This window comes from Cavia porcellus, unplaced genomic scaffold (assembly GCF_034190915.1).
Source record: "Cavia porcellus strain 051 isolate PalLab524CR breed Dunkin Hartley unplaced genomic scaffold, mCavPor4.1 scaffold_26, whole genome shotgun sequence".
NCBI classification, from domain to species: domain Eukaryota; kingdom Metazoa; phylum Chordata; class Mammalia; order Rodentia; family Caviidae; genus Cavia; species Cavia porcellus.
The window spans coordinates 23,984,912-24,006,115 of NW_026947509.1; the positions used below are offsets into that span (position 1 = coordinate 23,984,912).

The 21,204-nt window shown below is 40.7% G+C and overlaps 2 gene segments (V, D, J or C); both read right to left on the bottom strand.

The window, feature by feature from the left end:
* Positions 1 to 812: 812 nt before the first annotated feature.
* On the bottom strand, positions 813 to 1,715 carry LOC111758148 (T cell receptor delta variable 1-like). The segment is given in 2 exon segments: positions 813 to 1,381; positions 1,572 to 1,715. Coding segments are annotated over 2 exon segments (396 nt in total).
* Positions 1,716 to 19,227: 17,512 nt separating this feature from the next.
* On the bottom strand, positions 19,228 to 20,503 carry LOC111758149 (T cell receptor alpha variable 23/delta variable 6-like). The segment is given in 2 exon segments: positions 19,228 to 20,221; positions 20,368 to 20,503. Coding segments are annotated over 2 exon segments (441 nt in total).
* Between the last annotated feature and the right edge of the window lie 701 nt (positions 20,504 to 21,204).

Sequence of the window (21,204 nt, forward strand, 5' to 3'; positions counted from 1 at the left end):
TTATTTTTTATGTTCTTGTGGAGAGACTGTTAAGATGTCTTTGGTAGACTAAGGAATTGTTATGTCATATGAGCAGGACACATGACTATACTAGGTTTACCTTTGAACTGTCTCAGCTGAACTCTCTGGGAGTGTATTTCATGTGATTTCCTTCCCTGTGGTTTAGCACCGGCTGTAGAATGGTACAGCACGCTGGAGGTTGATGTGACACAACTGCTGTTTCTTATCTCCTCTGCAGGTTTAGGCTCCAGGCCTGGGGCAGCTCCCGCATGCTGCTGACTCTCTGCCAGCTTAGCTTGTTGTTGGCACAACTCGTTCCCCTCCCACTGCAGCATCCTCAGTCTCCTTTTGCCTGGGACAAGGATGTATGTAGCAGGATGGCAAAGGACAGTGATTGTCCTGAGGTCACCCAGCAAAGAAATTGCAAGGAGGTGAGATGAGAAGCAGACGAGTTTTAGTTTGTCCTTGTGGAGTTCAGTTGTTGCCAGGTCCTCATCCTAGTTCCTCTCCCCAGTGTGAGTCTCTCTGAGCTTCCATCAGTTCAGGCCAGTGCAGATCCAAAGGCCTTGCTCTGCTGAAGCCCTCTCTCCGGATCAAGCAAAAGCATAAGGCAGAATCTGTTGTTACTCTGCAATGCTACGTTACCCCAGTTGCTTCTCTTTCTGTGGTTGCACCTGACTCAAAGTCTAAAGAAAGAGTCTAGAAACAGATTCCCACTGTTATTCCCTATAACTACATTTAGATGCACATAGTTAATATTATAAAGTGAAATTAAGACTTAAAATTATTATTTGGGCAGTTTATAATGTTAAACGACTTTATACATGTTCTCTATCCACTATTACCTATTCAAAAATTCTTAACAGGATGCACCAAAACATGTGCCTGATAACAGTTTCCAAATGAGACATAAAAAAGTTTTATTTAGAACTTTATCTTCCAATCCAGATCAAGACGGAGCAACCACAGTGCCCTTTTCCGGTTTGAGATCTGCAGGTGTGAGGCTCATTTGGGATCCTGCAGCAGGGCCCTTCTCATGTGAAGCACCTGAGTTTTTGTTCAGCTTCTACTGTCACTTCAAGCACTGTGCCTCTCCTAATAGCACAGAAATACTTGGCTGAATCTTCCATCTGTAAACCAGAAATGATGAAGCTCATTGAGTTAGCTTTTGGGAATTCGAAAGAATAGCGACCAGCTTTTCTGGTCTGACCAGAAGTACTCCAAATGAGCAGCACCATCTCTCCACTGGGAAGTTGCTTGTACCACCAAAGAGTGTCTGAGCTCCACTGTGTCTCATATTCACAGTCCAGAGTGGCTGTTTCTCCTTGTCTCCCAGATGTGACTGGCTGGACTTGAGTCACTTTCTGGGCGACACTGGGTCCTGTAGAAAGAAACAGAAAACTGAGCTGATCCTCTGATGCACTAAATAAAATATCAAAAGAGAGTAATTTAGGACTTAAGTAAAGGTGAAATCATAGGCTGCTTGCTTTTCTCCCATCCTCTTGTCCTTCTCTTCCCCATATGAAGCACCATATGCCTGTGTCCAACCTTCGTATTTGCACCATCCGTACCCGAGTAGATGAAGGCTACAGTCACCCACAGCAGGCTGGAGAGCAGCATGGGGCTGGTATCCCTCTGCACAGGCTGCTTTGCTGTGCCTCAGGCTTAGAGTTTATGGTCTGTGAGTGCCTCAAATTTAACTACTGGCTGGGTTCTTAGTTATTCCTCCAAACAGGAAATGGGGTTTCTTAGGTTTATAGGCCATGAGGTCTGTGGCTCTCAGACTACTGTGTACTTGTCTTTCTCTGATAGGTTAGACAGCACCTCAAAAGAAGGCCTGAGGGGGTGGTTGGAATTAAACCTGGAGCTGAGGGGAACTGCAGATTAAGCTAATTGAAACATATTCCTCAGTAAAATATTTTTGGGACTCCATTTAGAGCAGACTGAGTGATGATCTGTGGACTCTTTTCTAATCTGGTTACTGGTCACAAATTTAGCAAATATTTATTCTTCCCCATGTATGTCTTTGACTCTGTGAAAGGCAAATCATATCCAAAACAATTATAGGATCTCTTCTTTCTTATTTACTTAGGATTTTGACCTATTTAAATTTTATAATTATTATAATTACTTCAGAGTTAAATGATAAAAGTAAAATCTTTCAGAAGTTATTGAGTATGCTCCTGTAAAATTATTCCTTTAAAATTTGGCTTGGTATTATATTAGGTAGGTAATAAGAGGCTGAGGTTTTCATTCCTTTTACTTGCAAAAAATATACTTATTATATCATGCATACTAAAATTGTCACTCTATCACATTTTCTATTATATTATTCCATTTAGACATTATATATTAAGGTTATTTAACCACTATATCTAACTACTACAGTAAGTGGAAGCTGAGTTTTTGTTACACACATGCTGTCATGTCATGTGTAATGTACATGGCAAGCTTCCATTTGCTTCAGTCATTTAGTGGGTAATTTAATATAAAGTATCCAAAAGGCAAATAGACAATTAGAAAAGAATACTCAGTCAAATGATCTAAAATAATTCCATTACTTGCTATATGTTTAAATAGTAGACTGGTGGGTGGTGTATCAAAGAACTGCTATGCGTGTAAGAAGTCTCCTCTGGGAGCTGAGCAGCAACCAGTGACCTGAATTGTACCCCAGGAGATGGAGACCATGACTGCCCCTGGCAGCCTGGGGAGCACCAGGGGACAGGATTCCCCTTTTGTGGAAACCGGTGCTCCACACCCCTAGCAGTCTAGGCAAGGATTCCACAGGAGAAAGCAGCAGCTGCTTCTGAAGTGTGGGTTCCAAATGGGTCAAGGGTGAGTGTGCTGTGATCTCCAGGTTGGAAAGCTTTTGCCTTCCTACACATTTGCTTACCCTTTCTTGTTGCCACATTGACAAATGAAGACATTTGATAAAAGATAAAGCTTAATACAATATTTAAGGAAGTAGTCAAAGCAAGTGTTAGACATTTCCAAATTTAGTAACATAATCTGTGATAAAATCTGTGGGCTTGTATCAAAGCAGATATGCATTCTGTATTTTGAATGTTTTCTTGCTCCTAAACTGAAGCTAATGTGAAATATGCTGAGAATTCCTTTCTTCCCTACAGAGAAAACTCAGAAAAATTCACCTGACTTGATCAGAAGGATTAGACAGAACAGTTCTGAAATCTCTCCAGTAGTGTGTAGGACTGTCATTAACAACAGCACAGGCAACTCTGAGTTTAATTTTGTTATAAATTCTTAGGAGGCATAATCATCAACCTTCTTAATTCCAAAATTCAACCATGTTTTTACCATAAAGGTGTGTATATAGTTTGGAGCAAGGTTGCAATTCTTATTTTGGATTCAGAAAAAGAAACCTTCACTCAAATGGTTGTTCCATCAGTGCAAACATCCATTCTAATAATAGTAAAAAATGATGTCGAAAACAAATTTATTTTCTGCTTGGACATTCAATAAGTTAAGATTTGATTACCGTTTATGCTCAAATTGCATCTACTGAAGGAGTAAAATCAAACTTTCAATTTCCAAAAAAATTTAGTTAAAAAAAGCCAAAGGGGAATAATTGAGCACTTCTGTGGACCTCAGTGCTCAGATGCTCCCTGTATTCTTTGTAAAATTCCAAATCCACATTGCAAACCAGACCACAGAGTAGTCACTGAGGTTCCTAATTCTTCCTCCCTCTTATGTCCTTGGTAATGCTGGCCTCCACACTGGACACTGCATTCTAGTTTATCCTCTAATATTTCAGTCCTGTGCAACTGCTCCCATCTATTCCAAGTTTAAAATATAAGTACTATTCCAAGTTTCTGGTGCAACCCTTCAAACTACTAGAAAACAAGAAGAGAGAAAGACAAACTCAGAGCAGGAGGGCGTTCACACACTGGCCTCTGCTGGCACAGCTCCTATTGCCAGGAGTAGGTAGATTTGATTTACTTTTTTCACTTTTTCTTTCTGTGTACTGAAAAATTAGGCACTGTAGATTAGCGAAGTGAGCTTTCTGAGTTGTATATTTCATATTAAACATCCTTTATTTGTGTGTGTTTTATTGTTGTTGTTACTTTGGTTTTGCTTTTTGCTTTTTTATTTGTACATGTTTGTGATATGTAATGAGTCATTCATTCTGTTTTGTTGCCACATGTGCATGAAACATCTTAATTATCTTTATGCTTCCCACCCTGAGTCCACCTTTTGGTTCTCTTTTCATGTGCAGAAGACCTCTTTCTCTGCTGTTTGTTGCATTTGAGACAGCATCCAGCACCTAGCTCATGCAATTAGATCCTCTTGTCTCATCCACTTGAATTCAGGGTGTCCCACCTCACTCATTGGATATTCTTTAATTTATAATCACATTAAAGGGTTTTTTTCAATGGAACGTCTGCTGAGACTTATGTAGTATAATGGCTAATATGTTTTATAAAGTATTAAGAGATCTTTTCTTCATACTGTGCACCCATGCTGATCATAAAATTGTAATTGTGTCTACAATTTAAAATAATTTTTAAAAATTACATATACAGCAATTGTGAAAGTATAAAAATTTATCATAAACACATTTGAATCCAAAGGAAAAAGTAATATTGGATTGTGTTTGTATTTTGAGATTTCTCATAAATGCTGTCATGCAGTTTGTATTATTCTGTCACTTACTTTGTATATGCACATTATTTTTAAGATTCATGTTGTGAGTTATGTCCAGATGTCTTCCCAAAGTCTCATATGTTCATGAGTGGCGTTTTCAGAGGGGGCTGGGGCTAGAGTTACTGTTGTAACTTGTGGCTTGTTGCTTCTTTGCTATTGGACTCTGTGTACCTGCATTGTCTACCAATCAGAGGACAGACATGCCTTGAAGTGGACATCTAAATTTCTTTTTTCTTCTTTTTTTTACCTTCACTGAAAGAAGGCCAATTTCTTTAATAAATGGTGTTGGAAAAACTGGCTCTCCACATACTCAACTTTAAAACCAGACACATATCTTTATTTATGTACTAAACTAAAATCTAAATGGATCAAAGATCTAAATACTAAAGTAGAAACATGATATTTGCTGGAAGATGGAACAGGTAGAACACTTGAAGACACTGGTGTATGTCGGTGTCGCTCCCGGCCGGCAGGAAGAACACACGACAAATTCTGACGGTGAGCAACCTTGTCTTTATTTGTCTCTGCGTGGGCCGCGCGAGGCCTCTGCTCTGCCACCAGTCCTTTTTCACCGGTGGACTTCCTCTATCTCTCCGTGCTTCTCTCTCGTGGCGGGAGAGGCACTCACTTTTATAGGGTAACAGTGGCCAATCAGTTCAAAGCGCGCGATGCGGGCTGATTGGCTAACATCAGTTGTTGCTAGGCAGACTATCTTACAGAGCAGGTTGTTTACCAAGCAGGAAGCAGGAGATAAGCGCCATCTTAGCACACTCGATGGGAGGGGTAATCTAGCTCAGGCTTTGCTCTTTCTTACAGGCCTCACGTCCGCCAAGTAAGGCGACCGGGCTCGGCCGCGGCTCCCAACATCTCCCCCTATTTTATTTATTTTGAATGAATGTACGCATCGCAGCCCGCCCTGGATTGAGTGCAGAGGCTTATGCCCTGTGTTGAGGCCCACCGTAGGCCCTTGGCTTGGACCCTGGTCGGCCGTCCCTGGGTCCGCCAAGGCCTTGAGACCCTCGTCCTTTTTCCAGGGCCAGGAGTGAACTGGACGGAACCTGGATGCACATAGGCATGCACTCATGCCCCTCCGTGTGATCCCCTCGGAGAGACATCTAGATCTGGGCAGATTCTAGTAATCCAGCGGCTTTTGTGCAGTATGGGGTAGGGCCTGGCTTAGGTCGAGTCGTGCTGGGGAGGCACGCTCTTACCCGTCATTGACTCACCTACCCTGCTGTGTGGTGTCAATAGGGAAGGAGTGCAGAAGACCCGCCACATCTAGACCCGGTCGTAGGCCAGTCGAGCGAGCCATGCGTAGGCCTGGGGGTCATTGTGCCCATCACGGGCTGCTGCCAGGGCCGCATGGGCAACCAGGCGTACTTGACGTCGGGCCGCCGCAAGGCGCCCATTAATAAATGATGTAACCCATCGGAGCAAGAATGGTCCTATAAGCAGGAGCAAGAACAAGGAGCATAGAGGGCCTAACAAGGGTAGCACATAGGGGAGCAAGCCGTTCCAGGCCCCCAAAAAGGGATTGTCCTGCAGTTCTTTTAGGGCTCATCTTGTTGTTGGGTCTGCGGTTGGCCTCTGGTGGAACAGGCCTGATCTTCAGTCGAGGGACTTGTCGCACGCGTCAACCTCTCTGGGACCCACAGTGGTTCTCGTCCCGGTCCCTGCGGAAAGACACAAACCGCGCCTCGGTTCCAGCTAACCACCGGATCCGGGCCCATCCATTGTCCCGTCAGGACATCTTTTTATCTAACCCATCCTTTATTTTTTGGGGATGGGGTACAATGTGCCATAGCTGGGGAGCAATTTTCACTGTTTAAAAAATTGTATGTGAATAATGCCATAGATAACCGCGCCTTTGGAGGCAGGCCTTGGCTTACTCCCCCTTTTTGTTTTTTATTTTATTTTATTTTATTTATTTTTATTTATTTATTTATTTTTTTTTTTTATCGGTACCAGGGATCGAACTCGCGATTGCCTGCTTACAAGGCAGGCGCTTATGCCTCTGAGCTAAATCCTCAGCCCCTGTTTCCTCAACCGGCGTTTTTCTCAGCCTGCTCGGCAGAGAACTCTGCGTACCATGCTCGCCAGTCTAAGTAGCTGCCTGAGGGTAGACATGCTTTTGCCAACTGGGTCCAGTCTGCTGGGGTGAGCGGCCTAGAAGACAAGTTTTCTAGCATAGCTATGGTATAGGGTGCAGTAGGACCGAAGGAAGTGACAGCACTCTTAAGCTCTCTGATCTGCTTTATCTCAAAGGGTTCCCAAACATTGCGCCCTTGGCCTGGGGCCATTTTCACAGGATATACTCCATAAGGACCGTAATCTATTCCTTGCATCGGTGGATCCCCTCCGGACCATCGTTCACCCCTCCACAGCCGCCCATGAAAATACCGTCCGCCCCGCGGCGCGACGTCATAGGATGGTGGTCGCGACAGAGTGGAACGGGGTGTCACTTCCTGTGCCGGCTGAGAGAAGGGGGGGTCCCCTGTAGTGGCCTCTTGGTGGGGAACCGCTTTTGGAAATGAACTCCAGGGCGGAGCGGATGGCTCTCTATCTCCTCCCCGCCAGGGGGCGCTCGGGGGTCCTTTCTCCTCTCTTTGCTTTTCTCGGGCGGCGCACGCACACAATTCGCGGCGCAACTCGGCATAGGGGTTTTGGGCCTCTCGGCTTTCTGCCCCACCTTTTGGTTCCTCCTCGCTATCTGAGTCGGAGGACTCCAGAGCTTGGGTGTTCTCTATCTTTCCCTGGATCTTCTCCCCCTGGACAGATCCCTCCCGAGAGCATTCCGATTTTGCCTGCTCAAAAGCCTTGCATGCGTCCATGATTTCCGCGTCTCTAACTGCCGATGGGAACCCCTTCCCCTCCCCTTCAAGACACACATGTATCATTTCCCACAGGGGGCGAATAGCCGGCAAAATATCGCCTCCCAATTCCGCCGAGGCGAGGTCCCCGCCTAACTTCTCCCATGACGGCAGGTTTAAATGCCCTGTGGGTAAAAACCAGGGAGCCACCCTATCTACCTCCGCTATGAATAGTTCCAGTGTTTTTTGACCTACCCTGAGGTCTCTAGATTTTAAAAGCTTCCTAAGGGCCTTTACCAAGGGCCGTGCCTCCGTGCTCGGTAAATTACCCATCCTCAACCTCCGAGGGCTGTTACTCACCGCGTGTGACTTAGAGAACCCGTCACCTACGCGTGAGCCTGAGGGGAGTCTAAAAGCCCTGTAGGTGCGCGCCACCCAGAGCCCAGGTTTATCCCCTACTCACCTGTCCGACAGCACCACGCTGGAGTGTTGCACACCACCGAGGGGAGTGATCAGTTCCCCGTACGGGCCACCAGATGTCGGTGTCGCTCCCGGCCGGCAGGAAGAACACACGACAAATTCTGACAGTGAGCAACCTTGTCTTTATTTGTCTCCGCGTGGGCCGCGCGAGGCCTCTGCTCTGCCACCAGTCCTTTCTCACCAGTGGACTTCCTCTATTTCTCCGTGCTTCTCTCTCATGGTGGGAGAGGCACTCACTTTTATAGGGTAACAGTGGCCAATCAGTTCAAAGCGTGCGATGCGGGCTGATTGGCTAACATCAGTTGTTGCTAGGCAGACTATCTTATAGAGCGGGTTGTTTACCAAGCAGGAAGCAGGAGATAAGCGCCATCTTAGCACACTCGATGGGAGGGGTAATCTAGCTCAGGCTTTGCTCTTTCTTACAGGCCTCACGTCCGCCAAGTAAGGCGACCGGGCTCGGCCGCGGCTCCCAACAGGTGTAGACAAAGACTTCATGAACAAAACCCTAGTCTCACAGATAATCTTAAAAGAATCTACATCTGGGCTCTCAGTTTACTAAAAACCTTTTTCACAACAAGAGGAACCACCAAACTGGATGAAGAGAAAATATACAGTGTGGAAAGAAATGTTTGTCAGCTGTACCTCAAAGGCTACTATTTAGAATATATAAAGAATTCAGAAAAATCAAATACTCCCAAATTTAAAGACCCAATACAAAAATGGGCATCTGAAATTTATGTGTGCTTCTCAGGTGACGATGTGACACAGGACAGCGGTTCACTTTCTTTCAAATAATTTTCTCTGTGTCACTGTTTGAATGGATTCTGTTTACTTGCATTCAATTTTTCTTCAATGCTCTATCTGCCCTCACTCTCACCCGTAGTGTTCTGCTGGGTCATATCATGGATTTTAAAGTCTAGAATTTCTTTGATAATGTTTTTATATCTACTTTCATATTTCCTTCCTTTTTTAAAAAATAATATGGGTTTCCTGTATTCCCTTAACTATTTAATATAAGTATTTACAACCCCTCACTTGATAATTCCAACATTTGGACAATCTATGAGCTTGATTTTATTAACCTTTTATTTTTTTCTTTGGTTCAATTTCCTGTTTCTCCACATCTCTAATAATTTGTTTTAACATATAAGATGCTATAGATATTGTATTATAAAATCATAAGTTTAGTTATTTTATTCAGAAGGATCTTGAGTTGCATTCCTATCAGGAAATTAAATTACTAGTGTATTGCCCTAAACTTGTGGAAAACTAGTTTAGACTTTATAGAGTCAGATTTGTTTTACATTTACTCAGTACAAGTTTTTAGCATTTAGGACAAAGATATTGTGCTAAATCACACAGCATGGTCCTTTTGAACCTTTGACAAAGAGCACAAGATTTCCAAGAGGATTTGAAAAATTTATAGTGCTTTTTTGTTTGTTTGTTTGTTTGTTTGTGTATTTAGTTATTCAGGTTGTTTTTCTCTGGTAAGAATTCTACTAAATGCACAATCTAAAAAGCATTGTGTTGGAACATCCATTTCTGCAACAGAGCATACACAAGATCATGAAAGAAGATGGGGAACTAATTTTCTACTGAGAATACACTGTGGTTGCACAGAATAAACATGGGAATAATGAAATTTCTCCTTTAGGATTAGCCCCAAAAAGAACACCACACACTGTCATTTGGCAAAGAAGGAGGTCTCTGAAAAGCAGCCAGTGAGAAAGTCAAGCAGCCATAGCTGGAAGAAAGCTCTGGAAACGCCTTGGGCTGCTATGTTTACTGTGCTGACCAGTTTTCTAACTGCTTGCATATAGTGAATGAGAGCTGCTCACACTCTCTCAGGAAATCCATGTTATCAAGGCAAAAGTTCATCACACTTTAAAAGAAGTTAAAGAGATGGGGCCAAACCCAGGAGGAAGACATTGGAAGGGTGTCTACTGGGTGTGGGGACCTGAGAGCCTCTCATTTCTGCAAAATGAAAGACAGTGCCTGGACCCTTTGACAGTGACTGGGTGAAAATGTTCAGGAAAAACAATGCACATCACACATACACATGCTGGTGAGGTTTTCTTTTTCTCCAAGGGAAAAAAGTTTGAATTGTACAGGTTCACACTGAGTGAAGGTTTTTAACACGTGTCTACATAGATTTGACCATCTCAATTATGTTTCATTCTGAGACACTCTGATTCTACAGTTTTCTCCTGGTTCCTCCACCTTCCAAATTCTATCAGAAGCCCATCTTTTCCACATATGAGATCATTATCAGCAACATTTTCATTCACTCCTTAAACCATCTAAACAGAAACGTCAACTAAATGTTGCACCATTTACACCACATCCTTTTACCCCATCCCCAAAACCACCTGTTTGGGTTCTTAGGTAATTATTAGATTGTGTGTTCTCGGTGTTGAGTGGTAGATTTCTTTCTGCCAAGATGTAGAGATTTGCTTAAAAATTCAAATGGGATAGAGCCTATAGCACTTATTCCCACTAGAATCCCACTTTGTCTCCCTCAGTGAGCACATTACCAGTGAGTGTTCATCTGAAAAGAATGATGCTTTAGTTTTCACCAGGAACCCGTGTAACCCTGCCTGAGCAAAGCCATGAACAACTTCAAAAACAAAATTTAAGTAGTTTGCAAGTAACTCAGTCTGCAAGTGTTGTAAAACAGAAACAAACATTTCTAATAAAATTTACCTTGATAAATGAGTGATGCCTTGCAATATGGTAGTAAGTGACGCTGAATCTCACATGATCACACCGGAGCCAAAAGATCACTCTCTGTCTTCTTTTGGAACTAAGGGTGATCATCTCCCAAGAGCAAGAGGTTATGGAGGAGATCAGTCTACTGAAGAGAAGAATAAAGTGGAGGAATCATTTCCTTGATATGAGAGTGAGACAGTGTGTAAAATGTAGGGAAGAGTGAGACTTTCTGTAAAAAATTATTCCCTGAATAAGACTGAATCAGTGCATGTGATTAATCCGTTTAAGAAAAATGCAACACTCTATTTCCACAAGAATTCTTAAAAGGAGGACAGATTCCTCTTTAAAGCTGCACAAAAAGAAAAAGGTTCCATTGAGCTAATAGATAGTAATGATTCTGCTACTGATAGAGAAAGTCATCTTACATAACAATCCTGCTCTTTCTTGTCTCCCTCATACCAGCCCTGAAAGTTTTTTGATGTAAGTGAAGGTAATTTTTTTCCTTATGCTTTATATTTTCTTTATTATTTCATAGTATATTCCAGTAGGGAGATTTTTAATGTTTTACAAAGGATAAAACTAAGGAAAAGAAAGCAGAATAAAACAAATCAGAACAAAGCAGTGTAAGTGATACAGGCCTTCAAAACATTACAAAATCAACAATAGTTACCATACTGCCTTTTGTGTCTTCAAAATAGCTACAGACAGCTTTAGACATAGTAAAAATAAAACAAGAGCACATAATAAAACAAAACAATAAATGTAATAAAGGACTTCAAAACAAGACAATAAGGAATCAACAACTGCTACCACTCTCAGAAGGAGATCCCCCCTAGATGCCATACTGCATACTCCTGTCATTTGAACAGATGGTGAGATACAAGGTCTGTGAAACACCAAAGCACCACAGGTGACCAATTGTATTTCACCTCCATAGCCATCATCATAGCCTGGCTTCCTCTGTATCAGTCACTAATGGAGGCTTTGGGGGTTGGGTAGTTGGTAGTTCTTGTTTGCCAGCCCACCTGCTGTGAGGGGCTGGGGTCTGGCTGTCTCCACTGTGGTTGCAGCAAGCATATGGTGCTGGTTCCTGCGTGGGGCTGGCTTCCAGGTGTGGCCTTGTTCTCTCCACCCCCCGCCCCTGCAGTCTGTGAATGGCACTGACTCATGGGGAAAGGCTTGGGTCTGGCTGTCCCCAGTCCTGCTGCAGTCCATGCATGGCATTCGTTTGCAGGTGGGGCTTGATTCCTGCTGGGGCCTTGTTCTCTCCTCCTGTAGTCCATGAATCATGTGATCAGTTTTATAAATATTTTGGATCGTGCAACAAAGCACCTGTTTCCATTATTTCTTATGACAAGTTTGCTTGGATTACAAGCATATTTCTGGAACAAATTATGTTCATAAACCAAGGTGTTACTAGCACTGTACTACTGCAGTGTGGTGCATCTAAGCTACTACCAAGTTTTCTCAGGTTATTGATCAGTAAGTGACTAGATGAGATGAAATGTAGAAGCTAGAGCAGAGGTAGAATTGTACTGACTACTGTGCTGCCTCCCAACTGAACAGAATTTAAATTCTTTATAATGACTGAGAGGCTCACCCAGAATAGTATTCTACTACTTCTGCTTAACCAAAGTTAACTGCAGCATTTAGTGCCTCCTTTTCCTCTTGTCTGTTGGCCTTCGAGGCTGCAGCAGCTGAGGAGAAGCTGGAGGCTGTGTGTGTCTGGGGTGCTCCCTTGCACATGACCTCATCCAAACAGAGCTCCCCAAGCCATGGCAGAGGCCACTTCGGACCCTGCCTTCTGCTCAGCATCCATTAGAAAATCAGCTCACCCACACAGAGTTGGAAGCAGTAGGGGCAGATCTGTGATCTGTGGAATCCCATTTGTCAGAAGGCTCATCCAGAGGCAACCAGCATAGAAGAGTCTGGACACATCACACTCCCTTCACTGGGTCTGACAGCCTGGCGCCCAAGGAAACATCTTCTCCCAGTGTCTGACCAAACCAAATTCAACATCTGAGAGGTGGATCTCACAGAGGCCCTGCCCTGTGATGAGCTCTATTTCCTCAGACCATTTTTTCACTCATTGGAATCTAGCAAACTTTAAGTCACTGGAAACATAGCTGGAATGTTTCAGGAATATTTTCTCTAGCACCTTCTGCTTCCGAGCAGACTTGTAGAGGAGATTCATCAAAGCATTCAGCACTGTTAGCTGGTGAGTTGATGATTTTTTTCCATCTATTATGCCTTGTTAATTGCACCTAAGTTTTCCATTTTATCTCCAGTTCCTTTAGGATCCATTTGAACCCTGCAAGAGCACCAATAGCACCGTCACTGAGACATCAACCATGTGCTTCAGGCCATTGCTTGTCCATAGCTAATACCCTGTCTAGGACTCTTACAGATGCTGCACTCTGGATGACAATGCAAGTCAGAGGTGCTTGCCAATATTAGGAAAAATCGTATCTCATGTCCCAAATATGAAAAATGGAAACAATAAAATCTATATCATAGTATTTTGATGTTTAAATTAAATGATTCTGAACTATATAACATAGTGCCTTAATATGGCAATAAATGTCAACTTTGATTTTCATGGTAAAACATGCCTTTCATTCAATGTCTAGGTGAGTGGTGATGAGCATTTTAGAACTTTCAGTGATCACAAACAGCCCTCTGCAGCATGCATGGCACAGGTTCACCACCATGGATCTAGGTCTACGGCTATTGCTGTTTTCATCTTTCCATGTGGTTCAGTAATGGAAGCTTCTAAAACCTTAATCATCACCTTTCCTAGAGATCATAGTTGTTTTTACCTACACTTTGATTGTCATTTCCTGATGATTACCTGCATTATCAGGCTCAGCATGGTAAAAGAGCACAGATGAAGCTCTTACAAGGGGTTTCACTTTTATTTCCCTAATATTCAATGATGTAAAACTCACTTTGGAGGATTATTTACTCTGGAGGATCTCATATCTGAAGCAGTAAATTTTTATCATTTTGATTGATGATGTGTTTATTATTGAATAATCTATTAATGTATCCTATATTTGCATCCATCTTTAGAAACACGCATTGTAGATCTGGATGCCCCGGTACGTAGGTATAGTCCCAGCTTCTCAGAAGGTTGAGGCAAAAAGATTCTTTGAGCACAGAATTTCAGGGTCATCCTAGACAGCACAAAGAAATCTCAACTTTCAACGCGGAAGTGATGAAGAGAAGGAATACATATTGCAAGTGCAGTTTTGCAGTGTCTGCATGGAATCCCCACACTACTGAGTGACCTTTCTGTTTAGCTCTGTGCTCCTCAGGATAATCTTGAATTTGAAACTCTTTAGCCTTATCTTTCTAAGTAGTTGAAACTATGAGTAAGCACCAATGTATATGATTAGGCCAATTTAAAATATATTCTTGTACATAGAAGATAGTGCAAATATTACTTTTGTTTAAGCACATTAAAATACCTTTTTAGTGTTGACATCTAAAGCTCCTAATGAGGATCACACAGTTTTCATGTTGTTCCTCAGAATACAATGTATAAAATTTCTTTGTTGAAAAAATGTTATTATTATAGTTTTTGTTTATTTAAATATGTTGAAATGTGGACTTGCATTCATTTGTATGTTTCTAGCTGTTTTGTCAAAAAAAACAATGTATTGGGCTGGGGATGTAGCTCAGTGGCACAGCCCCTGCCTGGCAAGGGCAAGGTTGTGAGTTCCATCTCTGGTACAAAAAGACAGATGAAGTAGTAGCCACTGTTCTTTCTCTTGTCTTTCCAAAGGTAGAATTGCCCTCAGGAAGATTCCATACTAAACTCTTCAGATTTTGACATTATAGATATGAAGCACAATATTTTATGTGTATTTGGAGATTCAGTACGTATCATTCCAAGAATTTTTTATATTGAACATTACATTTTAAAAGAGAAAATGCAGCATGTGTGGAGTCACTCTTTTGTTTGAAAAAGCTCCATATTTTTGTAGTATGAATACACAATTTTCCTACCCACTGCTGATTATTTTTACATTTTAAAATAATTCTGTATACCAGAAGATGTCTCCTTGTTCACCTACATAAATATTTGTGCTGTTTTTTTTAAATGGGTCTCATGAGATTCAGAACGACCTTGAGCTTACTCTGTGGCCCAGGATGGCCTTGAATTCATGGCACTGTTCCCATCCCAGTGTCCTGAGTGCTGGAATTATAGGTGGGCACCACCACATCTAGCTTAAAAGTTTAAAAGGCAGATATCAGGATTGATGGGGCTGCAATTTTAGAGCTATATTTTAACTACTTTAGGTAAAGCATTCTCCTAAATAATTACCTAAATTGTTCACTGTGTTCTTATATTTATCCACCTTGGAAAGCAGACAACCTCTTCTCCCTATGTTACTGCAAATATGCAATGTTATCAGAGTTTGATTCTAACTGATAGAAACAATAGCCATCTTGCTTCACCCCAATTTTCTATGACAAGTGTTAAACATGTTGATGCTGAACATGCTCACGGATCATTTTTATTTCCTCTTTGAACTGCATTTGGATCCTTCTATGTTTTTATTTTAATATTTTTCCTGTATAGCAATTTCTTTCCTAATCTTAATTCCTAATACTTTATTTCCTATGTAGTTTACAAATGTATCTTATAAAGTACCTTGATTTAAATTTTTAACAGAGAAAACATGCCAGTTAAAATACTATTTTACTACAAATTCTGTAGGAATTGTTATTTATGATTATCAGGTCCATTTAGGGGTTATAAATCTATTGTTTTTCTATTTTATGTTGAGTTATTTTAGACAATATGCTATTTCTTTAAAGTAGTTTCTTTGCTTCATATCTTTAAAATTTATGTTAAAAATTATATTTAATTTTATCTTTTTTTAATTGATATTTTGGATATATTTACTTGTCTGTGTTTCCTATTACTGTTTTTATCATTTTCTTAGTTTGCCTCAATAAATTACATACTTGGTATCAGAAATTAATGCAAACAATTCTCTGAGAATTCTGGCGATTGCAAATCTGTAAATCAGTTTCACTAGTGTATAGTCAGTTTGCTTCCTTTTAACCCTGCAGAGAGTAGTCAGATTTCTTATGCTTCTAGCTTTTAGAGGGTGTCTTCATTTCTATATGTGAGTACTTTTTTTTTTTTTTCTAATGCTTAGACCAATCAGGATGATTCAGGATAGACTCTTCATGTCTAGATCTTTATATTAATTTGATCTACAAATTCTGTTTAATCATAATTCTGTCACATTTTGTTCCCCAAATTAATATGCTGATTTTCTAGGACATTTGAATGCGATCATTTTTTGGAAACACAGTTGCCACAGATGCACTAGTTAAGGCTGGGGGGGTGGGGCTCAGTTGTTCCTACAATAAGGCTGGGCTTGTAAAAGGAACGCAATGTGAACAGGCAGGGAAGCACACAGAGGGGTGACACTCAAAGGTGACACAGAGTTGACGTGACCATCAAGGAGCATAAGACTCCTAGGAGAGGAGAGGGTTCAGAAGAGCTCCTCCTTAGAGCGCTCAGGGTGGGCACGGAGAGCCCACAGCTGATCTCACTGAGCGCCTCTGGGACTGGGAGGCAGTGAATGGCTGACACTGTTAGCCGTCAGATCTGCGGTTCTCTGCCCTGGAAGCCTTAGGACATGAATGCACTGTGTGAGATAACGTGTTCAGAGACGATTCCATCACAGAGAGCTTCAGGGACATTTAGCTCACCACACTGCTTACCTGTTGTCTATTTTTCTATTAGCAACGTTATCAAGTACATATGTTTTATTTCTTCAAACTTGTCCATTGTCACATTAAACATTTTATTGCTTTGGCTTTGTTTCCTATTTGATTTATTTCTGTATTTTATTTTTTATCGTAGCACAAATTATGCATGAAAATGTTATGAATAATAGATTTGGTGGAAATTTGAAAACTGTAAACAGCCTTGCAGACCACACCTAAATCAAGAAATAAGAAAATTTCCTTCCTTCACTCCCGCACAATCCCTTGTGCCTCACTCATAAAACTTCCAAACCACAGTGTGACCGAGGTTCTGCTCTATTTCACTGTGGGTTAGTTTGCCTATTTCAGAATTTCATATAAATGCAGTCAATTTAGATCATTTTGGGTCTAGCTACTGTGTGACACATAACATGCAGCAGGTTTATATCTCTTGTTATGAGTATTAGTGGTTCAGTCCATTTAATAGAGGATTAACATTCTATTAAATTTTATAGCATAATAAACTTAATCTCTGTAGACATTTTCCCTACTTTGTTGCTATTACAAATAAATGTACTATGAGTATTCTCATATAAATCTTTTCATGGACTTGTGTTTTCATCTCTTTTGGGTAAATGAGCAGAAATACAGGTCATGGTAGATTTATGTTTGGTTTTATAAGAATCTGCTGAATTTATTGTCAGTTTGAATGCAGTCTAGCAATACATCAGAATATGGTTGTTTCCCTTAACTACTTTTTATATTTAAATAGTTGTAGAATCATAGAAGCTAAACACTAATGTAGCTTTCTTTTGCATGCTCAGATTTCTCCACTGTTAACAGGTCACATTATCATACTATATACCATTGCAAAATTGATAACCTCATGCTTATATATCATTATACATTACTGTACGGACATGTACCATCAATTTTTGTGAGCATTTGTGAGAGAGTGTGTGTACAATTCCATGAAAACCTGTCATGCATGAGTAAGTGTAACTGCCACTGTCATTGACATGGAATGTTCTGTCACCCACAAACCCTCCCTGCACACACCTTCCCACCTACAAATCCTGAGAATCACAGATCTCAAAAATGACTCTACATGCTGTCAATTGAAGAAAGGAATTTAAGTTAAATTCTGTATTATATCATCTTTAGTGATGATTGCTTCACTACTGCCCTCAAGTTTCATGATTTTTTTTTGTTTGTTTGCAGCACAGATGCTCCTTCTCATTGCTTAGTATTTGTCCACAGTGTGAGTGCAGCACAGAGCATCTACCCAGTCATCCTACGGAGCATAAAGTCTTTCAAACTTTTTGAGGAATCTCCACACTGATTTCCACAATGGTTGTAACAGTCTATACTCCCACTAATAGTGGAGAAGTGTCCCCCCACACACACACAGGCCCACGAGCATTTGTTACCAGTTAACTTTTTTATGACAGTCATTCTTCCTAGTGTGAGTTGGAGTCTCAGAGTTGTTTTAATTTGCATCTCTTGAATGATGATGATGCTGAACATTTTTTCAGTATTTATTTGCCATTTGTATTTCTTCATCGGAGAAGTTTATGTTCATCTCAAATGCCCATTTTTGAATTGAGTTTTTGAATTGGGGAGGGTCTGATTTTTTTAATATTTCATATGTCCTGGACGCAAATCCTTTATTTGAGGGAAAGGTGACTGTAAGGTTTCTCAATCTGTGGATTTTTTCACTCGTTAAGGATTTCTTTTGATGTGCAAAACATTTTCAATAAAGTGAGATCGCATCTGTTGATTCTATGTAGCATTTCCCTTACAGTCTAGCATCTGTACATGAATTTTCTACTACACCTATGTCTTCAAGATTTCTATCTTCTCTTCTAATAAATTGTTTCTGTTCTAATATTTAGTTTTTTATTCATTTTCACTTTAGTGCATGGATAGACATTGCTCTAGTTTTAGTCTTTGGAAAATGGGAAGCCAGGTTGTGCAGCACCATTTATGAAGGTTTTTTCCTAATGAACATGTATGTTTGGTCCCTTTGTCAAAGGTAAAGTGACTGAGTACGTTTGTAGTTGTGCTTGCATCTTATCTGCTCCAGTGAACCTCAGTCCTGTTTTGTTTGTTTTTTAACAGTACCTTGTTGATTTTGTTACAGTACCTTTGTAGTATAACTTCAGGTCTGGTATTGTGACCCCTCCTGTCTTGCCTTTGTTGCCCAGAATTTCTTTTACTAGGTTTCTTCTGGTTCCAACTGACTTTAAGCAATGTTTTTCACTAATGTGTGAGGTGTGCTAACAATATTTTGACTGGGATTGCATCCTCTATGTATAGCAGTTTTGGGAGTATGACCATTTGCACTATGTTGGTTCCTCCTCTCCAAGAGCAAGGGACATCTTTCCATTTTTTGATATCCTCTTCAATCTAGGCATGGAATTTCTGTTCTTTAGGTAAGATCATTAAACAAGAAACTGCTAAGAGATTTGCCAATTTGGTCATGAAAATTTGCATCCTTATTAGCAATGTGTAAAAGCCCATTTGCTACACAAATGTGTGGGTGTTTATGACAATCTCAAAGCATTTAGTTTTTCATTACTAAATTTACATATATAATATGTTATCATAGGGAATTTTTTCTGTGCATGATGTATCTTGAATTCTCTTTTTCCCCATCCCCTCCCCTTCCTTCAAGCCTTTTCTCTTCCGTATGCACAAAGCTTTGTTTCCATTTTATCATTTTTTCTTATTTATTTCATTTCCCTTTCTTCCTTTCTCCCTCCCACACCCTTTCTCTCCTTTCTGTTGAATAACTTCTTATTTCACAATATCTATTAGACAGTTTGGTGTTTATTTACACTTTCAGGTTCACACATCTATAAGGCAATGCAATATTCACACCTTTTTCCAATTAACGTCACTTAACAGTGTGGTCTTGAGTTGCATCCATTTAGTTACAGAAGTCTCTACTTTATCCTTCTTTATGACCAAGTAGTACTCCATTGTAACAAAAATATGCCTTTTTTATCCACCCTTTGGTTGATGGGCATTTGGGTTATTTCCAAAATACCTATTAAAAACTACTGCTATAAATGTGGGTGCACATACACTGCTGTGGTATGATGCTTTTAATTCTTTTGGAAGAATGTCAAGAAGGAGAATAGTAGAGAGAACCTCTACACAGATTTCCACAGTGATTACATCTATACTGGCATCAAAGTGGAGCAAGGTTCTTTTTTCCACACCCCAGCAGCATTTGTTATTGGCCAATTTCTTGATAATAGCCATTCTTTCTGGACTAAGATGGAATCTCAGCATTACAGTTTGATCATTCACGAAGCTGAGTTTATTTTGTTTAGTTCCTTGACCACCTTATTGTACTAGCACACTAGTGAGTTTGTATCTATCCATTTATAACTATTTCTATAAATTAAGGTAGCTTACATCACTCCTAGCCTAAGTCTGTGGCAGGTCGTGCTCTAGCAGCGAGGGCAGGTTTGTGCACAGGCTGCAGCTGTCTGGAGAGCACTGTGCTCCTGCTGCACAGAAGTAGGTGGCTGAGTCTCCAAGCTGAGAAGTCCCGATATGCAAAGAGAGCTCTCTGTCACTCCTCTTGAGCAGTACTTTGAATCTTCCATCTTCCTTCTCATTTACAACTGATCGTATGGTGATCAGCAGTTCAAGACCTTTACCAGGGAGCTGCCGGTACCACGGGAAGTAGTCAAATGCACTGTCCTCATAAGAGCAGTTCAGAATCGAAGTCTCTCCTTCCTGGACTGTCAAATACGGAGGATTTTGTTTCACCTGTTGCTGGTTACTTTTACCGTTCTGTTGGCCGCTCACCCCTGCTTAGAAAGATTTTTAAAAATAAGTCATTAGGCCCTAAAATTTATTTTGCTTTTAAAGTTTCTACCTGTGTGTTGTTTTCTGTTCTCCAATGTTCTCATTCCCTCATTTAACACATACCCCGGGGTTTCTCCTCTACACTCACATGCCCTCTGGAGGCCGAGAATCAGAATTGAGGCTCCCAGAATCCTGTCCATTCCTCCTGCAGCCAGGGCTCAGTGCCAGCCCCGTGGTCTGTGGTCTCCAGGCCGCTGGAGCTCTGCCTGACTCACACCCACTTTAGTTCCGTCAGCAGGCTCCACCCCTGCAGGTGTTTTCACTTAATCTCTGTCACAGGAAGCACTTTCCAACTTGGGCCAGTTTTGTCTTTTGAAATGAGAAATCCACTCTATATAGATGGAGTATTTGTTTATAATTTTTCTCTGTTAATCTCTTTCTACACTTTTTAATTCCTAGAATATTAAATCTCACATGTTGTCAATAAAAATCATCTCATTATACAACAATGAAAGAGAAGGAATCCCATAAAGCCAAAAGTTAACAGATACAAGACATTTCACTTTTCATATAAATCTTACAGTTTCTGACATCACACAATTGACAAAATATGACATTATAATCTAAAGTCGTGGAATTATATATGCTTTGTCTTTTTTGTTCTCTGGAAACTTCAATTTTTTACAGTCTTTTAGGTGTGTTCCTATTTTATAACTAAGAAATGATAGAAAACAATTAAGTCAAAGTCAGTTTCTTTGCAGTTTTTATAAAATGTATCTCAGATAAATTAAATATTTCAAAGAATATCTGATGAAAAAGTTTAGAATGTCCTGTAACGAACTATCCTGGAAAAGCTGTGACCTTCTAATAAGAGGAAGAGAACGTTTTGCTGACTTCAGAAGACATGAGAACTTGGCTGTTCAGAAATAAAGCATTTTTGGTAACTCTGATTCTGAGTTTGATTCGATGTCGAATATTTTCTTTA